The sequence below is a fragment of the Cokeromyces recurvatus genome (genome assembly GCF_025118155.1).
Source record: "Cokeromyces recurvatus strain NRRL 2243 chromosome Unknown BX663scaffold_2, whole genome shotgun sequence".
Classification (NCBI taxonomy): Eukaryota; Fungi; Mucoromycota; class Mucoromycetes; order Mucorales; family Mucoraceae; genus Cokeromyces; species Cokeromyces recurvatus.
In genome coordinates this window covers 805719-829468 of record NW_026251388.1, presented here as the reverse complement: position 1 = coordinate 829468, position 23750 = coordinate 805719, and the positions used below count along the sequence as shown (strand labels likewise).

Genomic DNA, 23750 nt, shown 5'->3' with positions numbered 1-23750 from the left:
TATATGTTATAGATAATGAAGCATTGAATATCTTGTTATTATTCGTCAAGTAGACCATGAGGATTACAGAAGAATCTATGATCCGTTTATTTTAATTAAATAAAGAATGACATGATAAGCCAGTTCATGACAGTTTGAAATATAAGCGTATTTTTCTGTTGTATGCATATCCTATCTATTTATATGTATGTGTTATATTATTTAGACTCTTGGTTTTTGTTAATCATATTTTTTCCTTGAATATTATATTTGTATATAGACTCTCATTTATATAGAGTTGATATATATGAGGCCAAATAATATCTTTCATCAACTGAATACAGTTTTGTCGAAGCATCTTCATGTTTTTAACTAGAATGTTAAACCGTTTAATCAACGAAAATCTTATCTTTTTTTTTTTTCAAGTATCCATAAATAAACAAAATATTAAAGATCTCAGAATAAAATTTATGCAAGCAATATACCTTTTATTGTGGATTTTTCGAGAAAAAACAAGCACCTTTTTTGTCACTGCAAGTCGTTGTGACTTGTATACTTGTATGATTTAAATTCACCAAATTTATTTATTTATTCATTTTTTTTTTTCTAAAACTTTCTAAACAAATTTTATCACATAGAGATAACTTTAGTAAACATGTCTAACCCTCGAGTGTATAGTGTTCATGTGCTTTTTTTTTTCTTTCTTCTTTCAATTGAATTGCTGAAACTAATTAATGACGAATTATTTGATATAGTTTCTTTGATATTTCTATTGGTGGCAAGCCAGAAGGACGTATTGTCTTTGAGTTGGTAAAAATAATATCTAATTATGTTAAATGATAATCATGTATATTAACTTGTTTATTTTATTTTATTAGTTTAAGGATATTGTACCCAAGACAGCAGAAAACTTCCGCGCCCTCTGTACCGGTAAGTAGTTATATATGCATGCGTACATAATATAGAAGAGAGTTAAGATATTTATTTATTTGATTCTTGCTAACCATAGGTGAAAAGGGTGTTGGAAAAAGTGGTAAGCCTTTGTGCTATAAAGGAAGCATTTTTCATCGTATTATCAAAGTGAGTTCTGATTTCTGTGTATACTTGATGCTATAGATGTATATGACTAAACATATTTTCATTAATAGAATTTCATGTGTCAAGGTGGTGATTTCACTGCTGGTAATGGCACTGGTGGTGAATCTATTTATGGCGAAAAGTTTGAAGGTAAGCCAAAAAAAAAAATAAAAAAAAAAGGGAGCTAATTTCATATATTTACAAACACACACACACACACACGTATACATATACATATGTTAAACAGATGAAAACTTCGAGTTGAAGCACGATAAACCTTTCTTATTGTCTATGGCCAATGCTGGTCCAGGCACAAATGGCTCTCAGTTCTTTATTACCACTGTTCCAACTCCTCATTTAGATGGTAAACATGTTGTATTTGGTAAAGTTTTAAAGGGTAAAGGTATTGTTCGCACTCTTGAATTTTTAGAGACTAGTAACGATAGACCCTTGAAGGATGCCGTCATTACCAATTGTGGTGAGTTGGCTGAAGGTGAAGACGATGGTATTCCTGTTAGTGAAGATGGTGACAATTATGAAGAATTCCCTGGTAAAGATATATAAGCGATAATAGAGAAAGGTTTTTATTAGTTTCTCCTATTTTAACCCTTTTTTTCTTTTTTTTCTTTCTTTCTTTTAGATGATCATGAGGGACCTAAGGAACTCGGAGATATCATTGAAATCGCTAGTAAACTTAAGGACATCGGTAATAGCTACTTTAAGAAGGGCGATTTTGAAAAGGCATCTAAAAAATACCTTAAGGCTATTCGTTATTTGAATTTTAAGCCTGCCTTTGATGAAGAGGATCCTGAAGAGCTTCGCGTTAAATACGCTTCTATTAAAATTCCTTGTTTCCTTAATAGAGCTATGTGCGATCTCAAGTTGGGTGATCATTCAGACTGTTTGAAGGTGACCACAATGGTATTAGAATACGATAGAAAATATTTGAAGAATACAGATTTCACCAAGGCCTATTTCCGACGTGGTATGGCCAAGTTGAACAGCAAAGATTTAGAAGGTGCTGTTGAGGACTTTACAAAAGCTCAAGAATTAGATCCTAATGATGCCGGTATTAAGAAAGAGCTTGCTAATGCTAAATCCAAGTTGTCCGCCAAGAGACAAAAGGAGAAGAATGCTTATGCTAAAATGTTTGCTTAAAAAGTTTTTCATTCATATTTTTTAAATTATTACACATTCATAAACATTTTATACACATACTAATATGCATGAAATAAACACTTTTTTTTTCAAGTAATCCTAAAATCTTTCTTTTTATAAAAAAAGTACACAATCAGTCAAAATTTGAAATATGAAGCCTCAAAAAAAAAAAAAAAATATAAATAAATAAATAATGATAATGATAATAATAAAAATAAAAATAAAAAATAAAAAATAAAAAAACACGCATTTATTGCTTTAAAGTTTGTTTTTCAAATAATCCTTCCATTGATCAAGGTCCCAACTAGATGAAACACTATCATCACGAATACCATTAACTAAAAGAGTAGGACTGACATGAATACCATTTTGACGACCAATACGAATACATAATTTCAAGTCATTGGTGACTTTATTTCCTGCATTCTTTGGCTCGTTTGTACCATTGACTAAGAGCTCAAGGACCTTATCTGCAGATACACCTACTTTTTCAGCTAATTTAGCTAAACTATTAGCAGTCTCTCTACGAGTTTTGTTTTCTAAAGATTCATCAAAATAACTGACAAAAGAGATTAGTATAATATGTTTTATATATTTATAAACAAAAGACTTACTCTTTTTGGTTGGCAAATAAAATATCAGAAAACTCAAAAAATTTTTTACTGTCAATTTTTTCAACAGCAAGAGCAGCCTCATGAACAATAGTTGAAGATGCATGCCAAGGTTGAACTTGTTGACGAAAGATGAGTTGAACCTTATTGGGATAGATTTGTTCAATATAAGGCCAAACATCCTATTCATAAAAGAAGAAATAGTGAATTAACCATTTTATGTTCATTTCTATATACAAAACAACATACTTCGCGAATTTTTTTATAGATTTTTGCGGAAAAAGGACACTAAACTAAGTTAGTAAAAAAAAAAAGGATAAATACGCATAAAGTATTAACATACAACATAGTCCAAGTAAATTTCAAGAGTATTAGGTGCAAGAGCAGAACCTAAACGGTGTCCAGAAAATTGAGGAGCTAAGGCCATCGTATTTAAATATTTGAGAAAGAAGATAATGTAGTAAAGTAAATGAATTTTACAGCAATGAAATGTTAGTTTATATCTTTAATCTCCGACACAATGATACAGGCATGTTTGAAAAAATCACACCTATGTTGCTTTAGAGCTATAAAAATTTAAAAGATCCAGATAAAACAGAGGTGAAATCAATATAATCATACTGATACATTCATTCAAAAGTTAAATCACATATAATGTATCAATGTGTGTATTTACTTTATTAGTAATTGCGTTAAAAATATGGTTTCTCTTTATTAACAGCTTAGCATATAGACACAATTAATAGGTAGAGAAAGAAGAGGAGTCCTCGTCTTGATTGTATAAGTATTATAAATGTATATATATATATTTTTTTTAGTTAGAAGCTAGACATTTTCTTAATTGCCATCTTCTCTTTCCTTCTTATGTTCAATACAATAATGAAATAGAAAAGAAATAAACACAAAACATCTCTTTCTGAAGAAGCTGATTTTATAATAAGATTGTAAAAAAAAAAAAAAAAAAAAAAAAAAAAAAAAAAACAAACCTTTATGATCCACTTATTTAACCAAGAAACATATCATTATAAATCATCCCAAAAGATCTTCTTCTAATGATATGGCACATGGATATTGTTTATATATAAGCTATCAACTTTAAGCATATTCGCTGGTTTTAATTACAATGACGATAAGCAGACACTAAATGTCTTTTATTATAAATGAAAGCATATATTGTTTTAACCTCTTGAATGTTCTATTGTATAACAAGAAGGGCTATTTTACGAAACAATCTTTAGAAGCCTAACACTTTTGTATATGACGAACTAATATTGTTTGTAGTTATCTACTACTCTTATTATCAATAAACATTCTATGGGTCTGTGTTACCTTCCATCAGCCATGGGAGGCACTATACAGACGGGGCGATTTTCAGTGCTATTCATAGCCCGGCATAAAACAGGCTCCCCACATTTCTGAAAAAAAAAAAAAAAGGGAAAAAAAAAGAAAAAAAAGAAGGAAATTAAACATTCGTGCCTTTTATATCGTTTTATAATGAAATGTTACACGAGTGACTACTATTTGCACCTTTAAAAAAATACATATTCTAATATTTTATGTTAAGTTTTTTATTAGATAGATTTTCGACTTTGCTTAATATATTTCATTACTTAAAAGCAACTATTTTTGTAGAAAAGCTTTATCCTTAAACTAATAATGCTTCTAGGCTGTTCAAGATGTAATTGATATGAGTAAAAAGATCGTTTTTAAAAACAGTTCATGATGTAAGGAATTCCAGTTTTATCTTTGTGTCATATTTTCTTTTATAAAAGTGATTCTAAAGGCTTCCATAGGTGTAATCAGAATATTGCTATATTGAAAGCTTTTTTTTTCTCAATCTAATGGAAATCCAATACTGAGTCATTAATTTTATAAAAAAAAAAAAAGTAAAGAAATATTTTAGGCTCTTGACGAATAATTATACTTATGTATGATAATAGAATCTATTTATTAGTATCAGTAGGAAAATCTTGCTCACAAAGAAAGGCGTTTATAAGAGAAAAATTTTAAAGAGGATTGCCACATAATCTCAAAGAAACTACTAACAGACTAATAACAAGAATATTTTATACTACATACTCTTCAGAGTCCTTTTTTTTTGTATTTTTGTATTTCTTTTACTTCTCTCAGCCAAATAATAGCTGTTAAAATCTTTAATGTGATTGAGCTTATGTAAGTGAAAGTTAAATTTATATAAAAACGTCCAATATGCCTAATAAATGGCAGATCTTTAGTTATTGTAGACCATTTCTAATATATTGTATAATAATTTTACTCTTAAACTGGACTTATTCATCCAGTGTCTATTAAGCAATTCCAAATAAAAGTTGGTAATTTCTAAAAGTAAAGCATGATTCTGTCTAATTTATTTTGGAAACAGTGTTAAAAAATAAAATAAAATAAATAAAATAAAGAGGAATAGCGGAGTATAATTTGAATCACCACGTCATCTGAATATAGTTTTAAAGTAACAGTCTATAGCAGTTACGCGTCAAAAAGATATTCAGGAAGAAAAATAGGCGAAACTTCGAGTTCGTATATTATTTTTATTTCGTTTTATACTTTTTTCTTATTTTAACATATAAAATATATAATTCATCATGGTAAGATGCTAAGTTTAATTTTGTAATAGTTTTGGAAAAAGATAAACAAAAAAAAAAAAAAAAGAAAGAAAAAAAAAGAAAGAGACTTACTTTTTATATTTATTCTAATCAAAATCTATAAATTTTTCTTGATGAATTTAAAACAAAAAAGTCAATTATGCAATATAATGGTGGCTCTGTTGTAGCCATGGTTGGAAAGGATTGTGTTGCAATTGCAGCAGATAAACGTTTAGGTGCCCAGTTCATGACAGTGTCAACTGAATTTCAAAAAATCTTTAGAGCATCTGAAAAGACTTTCATTGGCTTACCCGGTTTAGCTACTGATGTGTTAACATTGTAAGCAAATCAATAAGGACCTGAATATTTAATTAAAATTAGAATCAACAAATATCAACTGATGTTTATTTTATTTTTTTCAATATTAATATTAGAGCGGATCGTTTTCGCTTCAAGACAAACATGTACAAGATGCGTGAAGAAAGAGAAATGGAACCAAAAACTCTTGCTCATATGGTGTCTTCTACTTTATATGAAAGAAGGTTAATATTATTATCTTAGTATAATATACATGTATTCTTATTGTTTGCTTATTAGATTCGGCCCATATTTTGTTGAACCCGTTATTGCTGGCTTAGGAAAAGACAATAAGCCTTTTATTTGTGCTATGGATTTAATTGGATGCATTAATTTTGCAAAAGATTTTGTTGTTAGTGGTACTGCATCAACTAATTTATACGGCATGTGTGAATCTCTTTGGGAGCCTGATCTTGAACCTGAGGATCTTTTTGAAACTATTTCTCAAGCTTTATTGAATGCACAAGACAGAGATGCTTTATCAGGTTGGGGTGCGGTTGTTCATGTCATGTAAGTTAGAAATAATGTGAACAAGTCATTTTAATTAACATGTTTTTTATTGTATTTTATTTAGAACCCCAACTGAAATCATAACTCGTACACTCAAATCACGCCAGGTAAAAGAGCAGAAAAAGTGAAATTTAAATATATCCTCTTACTGACATGTTTGTAATTCTTTCTTTTTTACTTTTAGGATTAATTTAAAACCTCTTCATTTTTTTTTTTACATGCTGGTATAATATTAATAAAAATGTATAAAAAAAAAGAAAACGATAAACACAACAATAATCAAAATGGAGTAAAAAAATAGTTTATTACATTTTCTTCCATTCACCACCATCTTTACTAGAAGCAGATACCAAGCGATTGAAACATTCATCTCTATGAAGTACATTTTCAAACTTAAGAATCATACCATCAGTTGTACTAATATCAATACCATGTGAACGTAATACAAACATATCATACTGCTTTGTTTTCTTGACACCTATAACATCACGAAATGCACATTCAACTAAAACTTTACTGCCCGTCATTCTTGATGTTTGAAATATAAATGCATTTCTTTTAAGATAAATACGTCCAGGAATACTACCTTTATACATACATCCAAAGCCTATATACAAACATGAGTAAACTAGTCTTATAACTATAAATACAATAATTTACAGTCAGGACGATTATCAGGAGGAATAAGTTCTTCTATCTCCTTCTTTTTCTTAGTTGCATGATTATCAACTGTCTTTTTAATTTTATTAACAGCCGCAGCTGCTGCCAACATGGCGAATGTAGTTGTAGTGGATGTAGCTGATTCATTCACTGCTGACAGATCGGACATAGAGGCAGATAATGACTTGTTACGGGATTTTGCTGTTTGACTACTATCATCATTACCACGACTCTCATTTTTTTAGTATTTCCTTCTACTTCATTCTTACGAGATAAATGTATGACTTCTATAGCATATTCAGCATCATTAGGAATATCCCATAATAACAAATTCAATATATTAAATAAACGACGATGTCTAGGATAATATGAACGGAGTGCTTGTAATACAAAAATTCAAATCCAATATAGAAAAACATGATTTTAGCGATGAATCGAAGAGGAATGAATGATAAACAAAAAGATGAACTTGCGATGATGATAAGAAGTATGCGAGTTTTTGCAGGCCTTTTCCATGTAAATAAGCTAAAAGGAAAAAAGGGAAGGGAGGAGAGAACATGATTATTACTTGTAACATATAACTTTACTTTATAACCTACTTTTTTATACGTTCAAGATAATCAATAGTGTCAGACAGCTAATAATATAAATACACATGCATATATTATTAATAAACACAAGTTTTTTTTTTTTTTTTTTTTTTTTTTTTTGCCTTACAATTAGTTGCAACATTGGCCCATATTTAGTGTAAATATCATTACGCCATTCAGCAAGTAGAGCATCATCAAAGACTGTGGATCCATAATAAGATTGAGCTAACATTGTACTTTTCATTTTTCTCCAAAAGTGTTGGTTTAAAGACTTCATCATGGTATCATTTCCTGGCTGCTCTTCTAAGACATCAACGCCATATTGAGCAAACATATCAATTCGAATCCAGATGATACCTAAAGCTATCCAAATACATAGAGCTGCCAAAATCATATCATAATACCATAACAACAAGTACAGCTTTTATACTACTTTAATCTATTTATCATATATATATAAATATATATATAAAACTTACACTGGCAATCCCACCTGTCAAAACTTTATTCTCCCATCGATAGACATAACTGATTCTTTTAGCAATCTGGATTAAAGGAACTAACATGGGATAAAGTCTATCCATATTATGTTTCATAGTGCTTAAAGATAATGGTTCAAGTGGTCTATCAATATCATCATAAGTAGCAGAATCAATGATATATTTAATCCACTTATATATATATATATATAAATAGAGAGAGAGAGAGTCGTTACTAAAATCATGTCCTTCAAAATAAGTTACACTTACTTACAGCTTCAATAAAGTCTATCCATTGAGTCGACATAATATCACATTCTTTATTTTGAAAATCAGATAATTTAGGTGCAATAAGATTATTTACTTTACTACGTCGACGTACTTCTGTTACATGTTTGTCCAAGTGTTCATAATATTCTTCCATTTCATTTTGAGTCTTTAAGCTTTTCTTATGTTTATCCTTCTTTCCCTTTATAGTTGCTGTGTTCGTATCGGTTGATTTGGTCTCTGTACTTACTGTTGTAGGTGTAGTTTGTGCTTTGACTATAGAAGGAGTTTCAAGTGAAGAAGGCGGCGATTTGCTTTCTTCGTGAGGCTTATTCATTTTTTTTTTTTTTTTTTTTTTTTTAGAAAAAAAAATATTTGTATTAAAAAAAATAATAAATAAAATAAAATAAAATTCACCTTTTATGCTTTCGTATAGTAAATAGCGCATTGAGTATGAAGATTTCAAAGTCACGATTAAATTTTCGCTACAATGTAAAGACGGGAATTAACAAATATCTGTTAACGATGATACTACAGCAGACCGCCAATTTACTTTTACTTCTTTAAGTGACAAATACTATGGATGAAATATATCTGTAAGACACAAGTTTTAGTATATTTAAAGAGAGAGAAAGATTATTTTATGTATAAACTAGTTATATCCATAGAAATTCCTAAAAACCATTGATAAACAAGTCTAAAATTTCTATAATTAGTGCTACTTATATAATACATTAGATCATATGCTTACATATTGAGGAAGTCATTTAGTTATACAAAATCAGTAAATACATTATAATAGATTTCTACTGTAAAAAAAAAAAAAAAAAAAAAAAAAAAAAAAAAAAAAAAAAGAGAGAGAGAGAGAGAGAGAGAGAGAGGCATATAATTATTTTTTAAATTTTCTTAAGATAATTTAACAGGATTAAATCATGTTGTAAACTACTAGTAAAGGATTGTAGGAATAAATAGGATATATTAATATAATAAAATGGAGTCGATAAGTATGATTATTGCTTATAGTACAACTGAAAAGAAAAAGATAAAGCTTATCAAGGGATGAAGAAAATATACATGTATATTTATTTTGGTTTGGAAGAAAGTTTATACATTAGTCCTACTTGAACAAATATTCGAAAATAAACTGAATAATTTAAAAATACTCAACAGTATGAGCAAGTTATTCTACTATTCTTAATCCTCCTAATTATAATCCCATAAAATAAAAAGAGAAAAATCAATAAATATGAACATTCATCATGTAGTTTTGAACAATAAGTTTACAACTACATTTTATTATCAAGTTGTATAATAATTCTCATATTTATTCGTTTATGAATTTGACAGTACGACGTTTCTTAGTTATAACACTAACACTGTTATCTTTTCTTTGTCGTTGATACATTTTATTAAAAGCTGAATTATCATAAGTCTTGTCTGGGTTCTTCTGCTGAATGGAAATCGTTTTATTGACTAAATCTTTTTCATTTTCTTCAAAGTTTGTATTAGCGTTGCTATTATTAATTCGATTCATTTCGTCTTCTTCTTGTCTTTTAACTAAATTTTGTAAAGCTTCAAATCCTCCGTATTTTCTTTCACCACCTAAAATAGTATCAATTGTAGATGAATATCTACGGTTATGCCAAGCTGGAAATGCACTTTGTTGTATTCTTGTTTGCCCATTTTTTGCATCTATTATGTTATATGGATGTTCTGACATGTAGAAGAATTATTAAATAAAAGTAATATATTATTTATTTATTTTTTTAAAGGAAAAAAAAATAAGATAACTGTATCATAATGCACAACAAGGGAAAGGAAAAGTTTTTTTTTTTTCGTTTAGTTTCAGTTTCGTATTTTTATATAAATATGAAATAGAGCCAACTATACATTGAGGCATTATCTATGTATACACACATATAGACACATATTATATACATATATAAATATAAATATATATTGCTGTAAAGCGAAAAAAAAATTAGTAGTGTATGGTGAAATAAATAGTTTATTTAAAGAAAAAAAAAATAGCTTATGATTTATGTTATATATTTATTCGTATATGTATATGTATATATAACTACATAATATAATCCTTGTAATTTATTTTTATATTGACTAATTTAGGCCCTGTTATACCCGATATTGCATATAAAATAGATACTTAATAAAGATAAATCCATACTTATTGCCATACTATTTCATTTTTCGACTTTATTGTATTTTATTCATTTTTGCTCTCGATATTTTGGATCTTGTTGTTGTATTTGATAAATAGATGGATGATAAATTTTGTTGTTGGTATACATTTGGTAAAACTCCATTAGGACAATGCTTTTCGAGTTCTTTATCAAAGATTTTCTATTAAACCAATTATTTTTATTATAGATCACTTAAAAATAGACAATAAGATACGTACCTGCATTTCATCTGCATCCTTATAGACTGTTGAGCCTTCTTCGTTAAATATACGTGCATTCTCAAACATGAGATGAAAATCATTTTCAAACTCTAGTATGTTACTATAATAGTCTGTATGAATACGTTCTTTTATCATGTTCATAGAAATTGGATTTTTTATCAGAGTATAATAATAAGGGTATTCTTTTTTACTAACAAGATCCATAAATAATTCACATCGTTGTCTGTATGTTGTTTTATCTTCTTCAACAGCATTTTCTATTGCTTGATAGCATGTTTGAAAAATTTGAGTTAATTGCTGTCGTATCAAGGGTGATATTTGTTTGCTTTTTCCACGTTTTCGATCAATCTAATAATCATAAATATTTAAAAAAAAAGCATATATAGAAATCTATTATCTTTTACCTCATGCATCTTTTTATTGAATCCGCTCTTTTTATTACTGCTATAAACATTTATATCTTGCTCATCATTAATATCAGTTGTACGACCTCGTTTTTTAGCTCTATTAGATTGCAGTTCTTGTAATGAGTTTTTTCCATTTTCAATGGCCTATACCAAAGTCAAAAAAAAATAAATATGTATTTATATGCATAAAAAAAAAGAACTTACATTTAACCATTCTTCATCTGATAAGCCATCGTCATAAAGAACATCATCTCTTGCCCTATGACCTCGTCCAAAACCAACTAAAGTCTCTCGCTCAATTAATACATTATTCTCTTGTAAAAATTCTTCAGGTAACTCATTCTCTTGTATTAATCGATCAAGTGGTTTAGAAATTCCTCTTCGTTTATACATCTGTGCTTCTGTTTTTACTCTTTCCTTGTCAATTTTCTTAAATATCGCAAGTTCTTTATCTGAGCGCTTTAATATTTCGTTCAATTCCTCATCATCTATTTCTTCATTTATCTTATCCTCACTTTCATCCATTTTATCTTCTAATAAACTTCTCTGTATTGTATGTGTGTGAACAAAGGCTTTTCTTTTTATTATTATTGTTCTTTTTGCTACCTACCAAGAATGCTTCACGATCTTCTTCTGTACTTCTATTATCAAATTTACCTGCTTGGATAACTTTACCATCAATGTCCAATTTATATTGAGCTCTTGCTAAAATAAGTTCTTCAATTGAATTAGATGTAACTAATCGATAAATACGAACTTCTTTTGTTTGACCAATTCGATGTGCTCGATCCTGAGCCTGTAAGTCTTGATGAGGATTCCTATCATATTAACATTAATTATATAATCTCTCTTTTTCTCTCTTTCTCTCTCTCTCTCTCTCCTTATATATATATATGTATGTATGTATATAGTTAAAAATTATGTATGGTTACCAATCTGAATCAAATAGGATGACTGTGTCTGCAGTTTGTAAGTTTAAACCTAAACCACCAGCTCGTGTACTTAATAGAAAGATAAAGTAAGGGGAATTGGGTTCATTAAAATCATGTAAAAGAGTTGAGCGGTCTTCTGCTTTAGTTGAACCATCTAAACGCAAGTAACTATAATTTCTCCAATTCAAATAATCTTCCATAATACTCATGATAAAGGTCATTTGGAAAAACATTAAAACACGATGACCTGTCTTCTTTAACTTGGGCAGCATTCGATCTAATAATTCAAATTTGCCACAGGTTCGGTAGAGTAATTCGTTCGATTTTCCACTAGGATTTAAAGCATTCTCTACCTCTTCAAATACAAATGGATGATTACATACTTTCCGAAGTTGCATAACTGTATTATTTAAACCCTTCACTTGTATAGACCTAGTTAGAAAGAGATAAATTAGATCTCTATTTCCTTCATATATGTACATCTATATATACGCGTAAAAGTACCCTTTTGTATTATCTGTGTAATTATTGCTAAAGAAGAGAGCATTATGTTTTTTAATTTGTTGATATAATTTTGCCTGTAGGACAGACATTTTGCACTTGATAATATGCTCAATTTTATCAGGTAATTCTGCTTCTACATCTGATTTAAGACGCCTTAATAAGAAAGGACGGAGTACTTTATGAAGTCGCTTAATAATGAGTAGTTGCTCTTCTTCATTTAAGTGTACTTTATCTTGTACACCCTGATGTGAAAAAGGGGTATTAAACCATTCTTCAAACGTTTTTACACTTTTAAATATTTTTGGAAGAATAAAATTAAGTAAAGCCCATAACTCAGGTAAGTTATTCTATATAGAAGTGAAAGTATAAATAAACAAACAAACAAACAAACAAAAAAGACGACGATGATAGATATTTTTACCTGAAGTGGTGTGCCAGTTAAGATGAGACGATATTGAGTACGATAATGTTGTCTAAGACATACCGTAAGTTTTGAATTAGAATTCTTCATACGATGACCTTCATCTATAATTAAATATAGCCACTTCACTTTACTAAGTATGTATCTATCTCGAATAATATATTCAAATGTTGTTAGCAAGACTTGAAATTTTCCTGCTTTAATACAATTAGCTAATTCACGTCGAACTGGAGGAGTTCCTTTATAAACGATCTTTTCTATAGAAGGGGCCCATTTTTCAAATTCCAATGTCCAATTTGTTAATGTCCTACATACACAAGTTATTCAATGTCATTTTATATTATTTTTATTTATTTACTTATTTATTTTTTCTTTGGTTCGATACTTACGATAAAGGAACGATGATAAGAAAATGGCCTGTTTGTTTCTTTACTTCAACCAAATAAGTAATAAGGCCTATTGTTTGAATTGTCTTTCCTAAGCCCATTTCATCAGCTAATATGCCATTTAAATTGTTATTAAAAAGAGAAACCATCCATTGTAAGCCTTTTATTTGATAGTCATTTAGTCTACCGCCCACCAAAGTACTTGGTTGATATACTTCTTCATACACTTTATGGGATATTTGAAAATAATCTTCTGTAGATGCATTATCTTCTGTATCAATATCATACTATTAAAAAAAAAAGAAAAAGAGTAAATATTTATACAGGCATCTAATAGATTATTATAAGACAACTCTACTTCAATATCATTTCTGGCTTTATATGCAATCATCCTCTTATTCTCATTTTGTTGATCAATTACTGACTTTGTAAGAGATTCCAAGAATTGTCCTGTTTGTTTCAAAAGTTGAGTTAAACGAGTATCTTTAGCTTTGTCAATTAATTTCATATAAGCTTCTTCATCATCATTTTTGAGAGCTAAGATACGCTCCTTTGAGACCCTCTCTATCTGTCTCTGTTCTTCCTTTTCAATATGTTGATGATATTGGAGAACAGCACGACCTAACTTGATGGCTTTACTTTCTTTAAGTTTACCATGAGTAATCAATTGAGAACCATGCTCACAGATAGCATAAAGACGATTCTGTTTCATCTCTTGTAACATCTGGTGTCTTGACTGATATTGTTGTCTATCTATGTATTCAACTTGACGTGCATCTCTTAAAGAAACTTTTTTCATACGTCTATAAGAGACTCTATCCATGGACAATGCTAAAACTGTAGATTTTATAACACCAGAAACGAGTTCATTTCGTAGCTTTTCAATATAACAATATATAAGTCTTCAATTTATACATAGATGCTTTATTTTTTAATACCCTTTTTTGAACACCATGCAATTTGATTGATTTGAATTGAATGGTATCTTTAATCGTATTTCCTCTCTTTTGATATCCTTGTAAACGTACTAATAATCTTTGCTCTCTTTGTGAAATAAGTTCCTTTGGATCAACGCCAATAGGTAAAATACTTGGTACAAGTATTTTATGATGTCGAGAAGAATGAGCATAGCATGATATAGGCTTAACAAGCAAACTTAAAGGTGATACATATGCATCTTTAGAAGCAGATGAGCTAGGATTATTAATATGCTTTGTTATAGAGTTATTGTTCAAAGGAGTTAAAACAGCTTGTTGTAGATTTGGCGGTAAAGGTGTATTTTTAGACAACAATTTAAAAGCCATAATTTGGTGTTTTAAAGCAGATAATCGATCAGGTGTAAATATACTACTACTATTATAATGCTGTTTTTCTTTTTGAATTATATCAATAGATACGCCTAAATACAGGAATCACAATTTTATTTACTTTTTTTTTCCTTTTCTTTTATTACCTTGTTCATTTTGTATTTCTTGTTCTTTGTAATTCATTGCTCCATGTGAAACATTTTGCATGAGTTTTAAATGTTGTCTAATTTGAGCTAATTCATAATTGTTCTCTTCAGTAGCACCAAGTGATTGTAAGAAACTTGCTCTCTAAAATAAAACAAAATAAAAAAAATAAAAAAACAAAACTAATTAACAAATTAACAAATTAAGATCAAGTCAATTGAAGCCTTGCTGATTACTTGTAATAATTGAGTTATTCTGAAATCTGAATTAATTCCAGGTACAGAAAAAGTAAAATGGTCCAAGTTAAATTGTGTCAAGGAACTCATTTCTGAAACTTCAGCCTTTTTATTATTATTATTATTATTATCCTGACTGGATTATAATTTGTGTTGTTTTTGTTATTATAAAAAGAGGGGGGGGAGAGTTAAAGGTTTTGAAATAGAGTGAAAATCATCATTAATATAATAACGGAAGTTTAATTGTATTCTGACAAAAAAAAAAAAAAAGGGGGGGAGAGAAAATAAGATTCCTAATCTGTTATTTAAATTTAATATAAAATACATGAAAGGCAGACCCTGGATAAGTAATTGAACATAGTAAAGCTTATATGGTAGAGGTTGTCCTAACTGAAAAATTGAATGGAAATAAACTATTTAAAGGCCATTTTAACCAGTAAAAAACTATCACGCTTTATTACTTTAGAAAAATGAAATCATATCATATAAAGCAAACTATTTCTTATCTTTCCTTCTTTATGAAGGTAATGTATCTTTTATTCTTCTCTTTTTATTGGGTTTAATTTGAACTGATATGTTATATATAATTGTCAAAATCATTAGGTTATAACACGAAAAGATATATATTTTAATTAAGCAAACATTATTGAAATCAAAATGGTTTTAATATATTACTCTTTATACACACACACATACATATAAATTTTAGTTTTTTTTCAGTATTACCCCCCCCTTAAGAAGCACTTTGCTAGTGTGTGCACAATATAAGATATTCAAGAAAGTAACTTTATAACAAACGTTATATTGATATAAATAAAGGAATTTTAATGAGTATATTGTTCTTACTAAAGAACTTGAAAAATTTAACAAAAAAAAAAAAAAAACAGTTTGCATACTAATCTTTTGGTTAAAATGAAATAGTCACTAGAACACTGAAGATTGGCATCATAATGTTTTTTTTTATTGGTGCAATTTTTCATTGTACTAAATGTACGAAATGTGTTGAGTTTTTAAAGCAGTTTATGTTCCAAGCAATCAGGTATTACCAATATAGCTCCATGTTTTTCATCTTCTATGACTTGATAACATACTTCTTGGTTTTTTTAGCTCAACAAACAAGTAACACAAGATCTCAAAAATTTTGATCTACTTGTTCCGTTCGACATATTCTGCAGGGACTTCTGTTGAGCGGACTTTGCGGTAGTGATATCTTCCATCTTCTTGAAATAGCATTTCTGATAATACGATATTTGTTTTGATAGATTGGATGCCAAAAACTTTTGTCTTTAATAAGGTGTCAAATTTTGCATTCAGATGGAAACTTGCAGTGCCTTTCAGCTTTAACATCGTTGAACTAATTTTCTTGGTACTATCGTCAATTATCTTATCTATACTGGCATTGCATTGACCAGAAAACGCTTCAAAGACAACCCGTTCGTTTCTTCTGTCATCATATCCCATCCCATCTACGTATCGCGTCGCATCTTAGTCTTCAATGGAATGGTGCATAGTTGGAATTTCACACCGATTGAGTGATAATAAACCCGTTTGATTTGCGAATATCCGAAAAATGGGTACAATGTATTGTATCCAGAACATCCTCTCATAGTCTTTATATGGTCTTGTCTTTATTGCTATTCTTGAACAGGTATCCGCAAAAGCAGCGAGTAAAGACTTTGTGACATTGATTAGTTTTTGTTTGTCTGAGTCAGCAACAATTTTGTTACCCCAAAGAAAAGGTGGTAGATTGCCTACTTCTTGCTTTAGTGCTTGCTGTAACAGTTGTTCCACAAGTATAAATTGTTTTAATGTGCTGATATTGGTTTCATATGCTTCCTTTTGATCGACTGTGACCATGGATTCCAATTTGGCGATATGTTTTCGGAGGAAATTTTGCCCTATTTTGTGGCTAAATAAATAAATGTTCCTGCTAGTACAGCTTCTTCATGGTATAAAAAAAGTCTTGAGGATCCAGACGAACTTGTCTACAAAAGAAAACCTGAAAGTGGAAGGTCTGTGGGAAGGCATCCTATCTTGAACAATGCCAATCGCGAATATCTTATATATTTAGTTGATGAGAATGATCCTGGATCAAATGATGGATAGATTAACCAGGGACTTTGAAGGGCTTGAGATAAAAAAAATCTGCTTTCCATACTTTTGTAAAGGAGAAGTGCAGAATAAACTGTAAGAAATCTTGTTTTTATCCTGAAGATAGAAACAGCCCTGAAAAGAATGAGGAGATATACAAGTGGGTTAAAAATCTGCTGGATAATACTGATATTAATTATCAATTCAACTGTATTTTTATTGACGAAGCAGGAATTCATATCAATATGAAACGCTCTTTTTCTTGGTCTCGTGTCGGCAATCGTGCTATTGTTAAGACATCAAAAACCAAGGCCAAAATGACGACTATTTTGGGCGCTATTTCTCCTTATGGAGTTGTAAACGTAAAGTTTAAAATACCAAAAGTAACAGCATCCAAAAAAAAAAAAAAAAAAAAAAAAAAAAAAAAAAAGAAAGCTTGGAAAGAAGAAAGAAGAAAAAAAAAGTTCAGTTTGCACAGTTATAGGCCATTACTTCAACTTTATCGCCAATACTATTGATATCTTGGATCAGTACGAGGAATTTAAAGGGAATTATCTTGTTATGGATAATGTTTCAATCCACAAGCACCAATATATAAGGGATTATATCAAAAGTCGCGATTACTTTGGTTTGTATCTGCCCCCCATACTCTCCTGAGTTGAACCCAATTGAACAGTTTTGGTCCGTCTGTAAAAGCAAGCCGCTCTTGGAAAATGAAATCCTTACCAGTCGCATAAGGGATGCATGCAACAGCGCACTGTAGAGTGTTTTGAAAGGGTTCTGCAGGTATTCGATCCAGAAGTTTGATGAAAATATTATCAAGAGCAAACTTAATTCAAACAACTAGTACCCACCCCCTTTTTTACACTCATTTCTTCATTAAAATATTCATTTTACATCGTTTTAAATTATAATATTGTGATAAGACACGTAACCTTCTTCCCTTCATCTAATTGAGACTTTCGTATACATGGTGATCAATCAATATTATGGTCAGTCATATAAAGATACCAACTAACACATACATAATACGAATTCATACATAATAACATTGATCAACCAGAAACTATATCAGAAATTCAACCATGAAAATTCATCAGATCAACACAACCACTATTAATAACAACAATACATCAATTATATAATCAATCTGAAATTAGTCATACAATAGCCACAGATCTGAATGTTTATTCAAAATACAGCTTCATAATAAAATCTTGTTTGTATGACGCTGTGGATTTAGATAATATAATTACTATTTAATAAGTTAACCAAATAACATTTGGTGCTTCTTATAATTCTCATTTACAATTACCATGCATATATCCAATCTTTTCCTTGTATTTACTCTATAGAATAGATCTTGTTTCCATTATAATTTAGCCTATATACAGTTCTTTATTTCTTATAGTTTGAGTAATAAAATGGATAACTTTAATTTATGTAATCTGATACAATATATTTGATTTTATGATATTCATGAAAAGAGACATAATTGCTTTTAATCAGTCCAAAGAACAGTAAATTTAGATATTCCCTCTGTGGTCAGCCATAAATCGTAGAAACTAGTTAACTTTGCGCACGTAAGCATATTATCAAATGGTTTAAAACGATTTAAAATGAGTTTTATTCTCCAAAGGGTTAGATCTCCTATTCTCTCTTCAAAATCACACAAATTAAAAGAATGTATGTAAAACCTATATTGCTCTTTATGATACGTGATTTATCGAAATTATTCAAGTAAGGTTTTTCAAATGAAACGAAATATTTGTATACAAATAAATGTCGGTCATATGAAACTGAATGCTTGCACATGCACACTCGTTTATTCCTGCCATGATCAATCACAGATCCCCTTTTCTTTCTTTTAAATCATCTCCATCAACATAAGTATCGAAATTCTCAGGATGTCTCTGTCTGGCTCTATCTCTGGCCAGTTATGTGTATCATTCTACAGGAAATGGATTACTTAATACACGACGAACTAACCCCTCCACTTCTTGACTCAGGCAAGAAATTACTCAACCGGTTGTCCCTTTAAACTTGTTAGCAATATTCCTCTTTCTTTCTTATCTTCTCTTCTTTACCTTTCTTACCTCTTGTCCCGTAAGAGGGTTTTTAGATACTTTTTTTTTTCACATAATTTGAACTGACCTGGGCAATCCAATATAATAAAGATATTATGTGCTCATAGGTCGCTTTATAAATTTTAATCGTATACAAATAAATGCCTAATAGGAATAACTTTGAACTTATATTATGAAGGTGATACACTTTATTTTACAATTTGCAAGCTTATAGCATCATGTACTCTTCAATATGCTTAAATTTATATCTGAAGCTTACATATAGAGTCATATTGAATCTACCTTTATAATCGTTTTAGCCAAAAGTTGGTCAAAACAGTGGCCAATTTCTTTTTTCTTTCATACATTTAACCAAACTAGTCTCCTTTTTCTATACAATTTCATTTGAAAAAGTGGAGGGTGTTTTCAAAAAATTCATTAGAGTTCGAGATGGGAGCACTGTAACATCAAAAGAAATCCTCTAGCTACAACTCGAGGCCCCAAGTTTGCTCCTATATCCATCCAAATGAACTCCTCACACACGTTCATATAGTTTTTCTTGTTTGCATACGCATAACCGCCTTCAGATGCCCCAAATCTATTGAAGATCCACCCTCTTATCTCTTGAACCTACTAAGAAAGTGAGAAAATCAATTGATGCCTGGCTCATACGCTGGCCTTCCATATGTGCAATTCTGCTTGGGGATGGACTATCTAACTCACTCCCAGATCCCTGAACCCTCTGACCATCTTGGTGAACCCGTTTGTCAATCATCTTTTTTCGATACAACAACGATTTTCTGATAGTTAATTATCATCACTTATACATACACTTCAACTTTTTCCCTTTTATATCCCAAAAGGAGTTTTTCTTTCCTTTCCTTTTTTCCATAGCGATCTAACCAGGACAAAACAGTATATATAAATGCTATGTGCCCATTGGTTATTTTCTAACTTTTAAATAAAATTCTTCTTTAATCGTAAAAACGTTCTATTTCTTTTAGGTCCTAGTTTGCTTGAAGTTAGCAAATTTCCTACCTAATCATTTCTCGCCTCACATAATAATAATCCTTTAATCGATGAGACCGATAAATTGTGTTCTACAATTAAATTTTAACTAAAGGAAGCCTTTTTTTTCTTTTTTTATGTCTTGCTGATTTTGTTGGTCATATTGTTATGGCTGAGGATTAATAGATTGATAACATTATTCTGGCTGTAAATTCCCTTGTCTTTTTATTAATGAAGTACTAATAATACAACTTCAAATCTTTGTATTTAAAGTCTTTTATGGGTAAGTCTCATTATCTATTCCAAATATAAAATTAAATATTACATCTAATGGTTGTTCTAAGGTCATCAGCATTATTCGAAATGTAAATTATTTTATTATATTTGCGAATAAAATGATTAAGCCATATTACATAATCTTGAAGTTACTTTGCTCAGTTAAATTATTTTTTTTTATTATTATTATTATTTTTAATTATGGCTGTCCCCTTCCCTTAATTTATTTATTTCATATGATATCAAAAATTATTCACAAAAATAAATTTACTATTCATTCAAAGATATTTCCATCACAAACAAGGCCTTCATTTCACCTAATCAGAGATTTTGTTTACTCTAAAACCTCATTTTCACTTCTGCATCAAACAGTTTGTATTCATACTTACCATGCGTCTCCTCCTCCTTTTACCTTGTACTCTCAAAACAGATCTATTCGTTTATGGCCCATGTCTCGAATGGCGCTAAGATCGATTCATACGCCCATTCATGTTAGAGGCACGACTAGTATTGCAACGAATAAACTTCAAAGTACAAACGCATAAAATATTAGAATGCACATATTAACAAATTTCTTTTGATAGAATTATCCGATAAAAGTAAAGAACTCATTCAAGAAAGTTCGAATTTACTTGACTCTATTTTTCAAAATGTTCATGCAAAGTTTAATGGTTTAGGTACATCTGTATCTGAATTGCAATTACCGCTCCCTGTCTCTTTTCATAAAATACTACTGGCAAAACAAACAAAAAACACTAGTCTTAAATCTATAAACAATGAGCAACAACAAAATAATAACAGCGGAAATGATAGAAATAATAATAATACTGATACTGCTGCTACTGCTACTGCTACTGCTACTGCTACTGCTGCTGCTGCTGCAGGAATAGCTATGTATTTAAATGAGGATGACGAAGAGGAAAAGGAAGAAAAAAAAAGAATAAAAAAAGAAAGAAAAATGAATATGGATTTAGTGTACAAGATGAACAGTTGATGATGTTAACAAAGAAATTAATCGAGATTCGTAGTATATTGATGTCCATTGATCATAATGAAACATTGAAGCTACCTAGTATAGTAGTCATTGGATCTCAAAGTTCTGGTAAAAGTTCAGTATTAGAAGCTATTGTAGGACATGAATTTCTTCCAAAGTAAAGTTGGTAATAATAATAATAATAATAATAATACTGATCTTTGTGTCTTGTATAGGGGAACAAATATGGTTACTCGAAGACCTATTGAGTTAACTTTGATTCATACACCAAATCAAGATGAAGAATATGGAGAATTCCCTCAACTTGGATTAGGAAAAATACATGATTTTAAAAAGATTCAAAAGACTTTAGTAGATATGAATTTAGCTGTCTCTGAATCTGAATGTGTGTCAGATAAACCTATTGAACTTCGTGTTTATTCACCTAACGTTCCTGATCTTACTTTAATTGATTTACCGGGTTATATTCAAATATCAAATAGAAATCAACCTGAGACACTTAAGAATAAGATTGAAGACTTGTGTGAAAAATATATTCGAGGACCCAATATCATTTTAGCCGTTTGTAGTGCTAATGTTGATCTTGCTAATTCACCTGCTCTTAGAGCAAGCAGAAAATGGGATCCTCTTGGACTTCGTACAATTGGTGTAATCACTAAAATGGATCTTGTACCTCCAGAAGTAGGTGCTGCTATTCTTCGTAATACAGATTATCCACTTCATCTAGGTTATATTGGTGTGGTCTGTAAAGCGCCACAGGATAATAATGACAGCAATATGTCTCATGCTTTAATGAAGAATGAAGAGGCTTATTTTAGATCTCATCTTATCTTTAATCAACATGATATACTCGTAGGTACCTCTACTTTAAGGCGCAAATTAATGAATGTCTTGGAGCAAAGTATGGGTAAATCTTTATATAGCATTGTTGATGCTGTACAACGTGAATTAGAAGAGGCCAAATATCAGTTTAAGGTTCAATATAATGATAGAAGAGTTACTGCTGAATCCTATGTTGCCGAGACAATGGACTGTTTAAAACATGATTTTAAAAATTTTGCAAATAATTTTGGTAAACCTCAAGTACGTCATGAAGTACGATCCATGTTAGAGCAGAGAGTACTCGATATTTGTGCAGAACAATATTGGAGTGATCCAAAGATTGTTGAGTTACCTAAAGCTTCTCAAGATGACATTTATTGGCTGTATAAGATAGACTTTGCCGCTGCTGCTTTAACAAAAAGTGGAATTGGAAGAGCAACAACTCAATTAGTAGTTGATGTCTTGATGTATAATATGGAAAGACTAGCAAACGTTGAATCATTTAGCCATCATTCTGAGACTAGAAAACAAATTATGAACTTTACTAATGAAATATTAAGAAGTAAATTTTTAACTACAAGTGATCAAGTAGAAAATACAATTAAGCCATACAAATTTGAGGTAGTAAAGCGTTTTTTTTTTTTTTTATCTGTTCATTAACTTTTTTTTGTAGGTCGAAATTACTGATAATGAATGGAATGATGGTGTCAAACGTACGATTGCATTATTAGAAAAGGAACTTGAGATGTGCGATGATATGGCTAATTCAATCAAAAATTCTGTTGGCAAAAAGAAGTTAAAGAGTGCTATAAATTATCTTTTAGATACAGAAAAAGAAGAAGATCGACGTCAAAAAAAAAATCAAGACTTAAAAAATAGTGAAAATCATGAAGAAGAGGAAGAGGAAGAAGTTATAAAATCTTTTTATAATCCTAAATTACTTGAAAAAGCAAAAGAGGCGATCTATTTGAGAGATAGATCAATTATTCTCAAGTATAGAATTGCTGCTTTAAAGAGTAGACAATGTAAATCATCTGAAAATAAGCAATATTGCCCTGAAGCCTTTTTGAATGTCATTGCAGAAAAATTAACTTATACGGTAATATTTATATATATTTAGAATATCATAATAACCTAAAGTTTTATATATATATGTAGGCTGTCATGTTTATTCAAGTTGAATTATTAAATGAATTCTTCTTTCAATTCCCTCGTGAAGTAGATAACCGTTTAGTTTATGAAATGGATCGACGCCAAATTCAACAATTTGCTAGAGAAAATCCGCCTATACAAAAGCACCTTGATTTACAGGAACGTAAAATGAAACTAGAGGAAGTGATGGATAAATTAAACTATCTTGTAAAGAGACAGGCAGATAGACAAGCACCAACTAACAATAACTCAAAATCGCCATATTCTTAATGTCTATTTTAATAATTATATATT

General features: G+C 29.9%; 8 protein-coding genes across 8 annotated transcripts; 3 read left to right on the top strand and 5 right to left on the bottom strand.

The window, feature by feature from the left end:
* The first annotated feature begins 574 nt into the window (after positions 1-574).
* BX663DRAFT_557740 (peptidyl-prolyl cis-trans isomerase D) lies at positions 575-2396 on the top strand. Its single transcript, XM_051531780.1, has 7 exons — positions 575-651; positions 735-789; positions 858-909; positions 989-1059; positions 1128-1206; positions 1304-1606; positions 1697-2396. The coding sequence occupies exons 1-7, from the start codon at positions 635-637 to the stop codon at positions 2212-2214; spliced, it is 1095 nt and encodes a 364-aa protein (XP_051387132.1). The 5' UTR covers positions 575-634; the 3' UTR covers positions 2215-2396.
* Positions 2397-2442: 46 nt separating this feature from the next.
* BX663DRAFT_494982 (thioredoxin-like protein) lies at positions 2443-3280 on the bottom strand. The gene is made up of 4 exons (XM_051525572.1): positions 3169-3280; positions 3075-3113; positions 2829-3007; positions 2443-2773 (listed from the first exon to the last, which is right to left on the bottom strand). Exons 1-4 carry the CDS (start codon positions 3250-3252, stop codon positions 2473-2475), a joined length of 603 nt encoding a protein of 200 aa, XP_051387131.1. The 5' UTR covers positions 3253-3280; the 3' UTR covers positions 2443-2472.
* Positions 3281-4717: 1437 nt separating this feature from the next.
* BX663DRAFT_494979 (uncharacterized protein) lies at positions 4718-5190 on the bottom strand. The gene is made up of 2 exons (XM_051525571.1): positions 5101-5190; positions 4718-5037 (listed from the first exon to the last, which is right to left on the bottom strand). The coding sequence occupies exons 1-2, from the start codon at positions 5119-5121 to the stop codon at positions 4897-4899; spliced, it is 162 nt and encodes a 53-aa protein (XP_051387130.1). The 5' UTR covers positions 5122-5190; the 3' UTR covers positions 4718-4896.
* A 184-nt stretch (positions 5191-5374) lies between these two features.
* On the top strand, positions 5375-6567 carry BX663DRAFT_494976 (nucleophile aminohydrolase). The gene is made up of 5 exons (XM_051525570.1): positions 5375-5428; positions 5580-5764; positions 5860-5967; positions 6023-6292; positions 6357-6567. The coding sequence occupies exons 1-5, from the start codon at positions 5426-5428 to the stop codon at positions 6418-6420; spliced, it is 630 nt and encodes a 209-aa protein (XP_051387129.1). The 5' UTR covers positions 5375-5425; the 3' UTR covers positions 6421-6567.
* Positions 6568-8044, bottom strand: BX663DRAFT_494973 (uncharacterized protein). The gene is made up of 6 exons (XM_051525569.1): positions 7670-8044; positions 7588-7589; positions 7343-7477; positions 7211-7310; positions 6953-7184; positions 6568-6899 (listed from the first exon to the last, which is right to left on the bottom strand). Exons 1-6 carry the CDS (start codon positions 7934-7936, stop codon positions 6598-6600), a joined length of 1038 nt encoding a protein of 345 aa, XP_051387128.1. The 5' UTR covers positions 7937-8044; the 3' UTR covers positions 6568-6597.
* A 2206-nt stretch (positions 8045-10250) lies between these two features.
* On the bottom strand, positions 10251-15235 carry BX663DRAFT_494960 (SNF2 family N-terminal domain-containing protein). Its single transcript, XM_051525568.1, has 12 exons — positions 14814-15235; positions 14299-14759; positions 13719-14237; positions 13364-13647; positions 12975-13281; positions 12554-12900; positions 12050-12481; positions 11728-11935; positions 11322-11663; positions 11115-11261; positions 10708-11058; positions 10251-10649 (listed from the first exon to the last, which is right to left on the bottom strand). Exons 1-12 carry the CDS (start codon positions 14872-14874, stop codon positions 10503-10505), a joined length of 3606 nt encoding a protein of 1201 aa, XP_051387127.1. The 5' UTR covers positions 14875-15235; the 3' UTR covers positions 10251-10502.
* A 958-nt stretch (positions 15236-16193) lies between these two features.
* On the bottom strand, positions 16194-16532 carry BX663DRAFT_426831 (uncharacterized protein; the record flags this gene model as incomplete). Its single annotated transcript, XM_051522574.1, has 1 exon — positions 16194-16532. A coding segment is annotated over one exon (339 nt), but the record flags the coding sequence as incomplete, so codon positions are not given.
* Positions 16533-20946: 4414 nt separating this feature from the next.
* BX663DRAFT_528944 (P-loop containing nucleoside triphosphate hydrolase protein) lies at positions 20947-23726 on the top strand (the record flags this gene model as incomplete). Its single annotated transcript, XM_051530205.1, has 5 exons — positions 20947-21019; positions 21471-21639; positions 21698-22925; positions 22978-23403; positions 23463-23726. The coding sequence occupies 5 exons, from the start codon at positions 20947-20949 to the stop codon at positions 23724-23726; spliced, it is 2160 nt and encodes a 719-aa protein (XP_051387125.1).
* Positions 23727-23750: the final 24 nt, after the last annotated feature.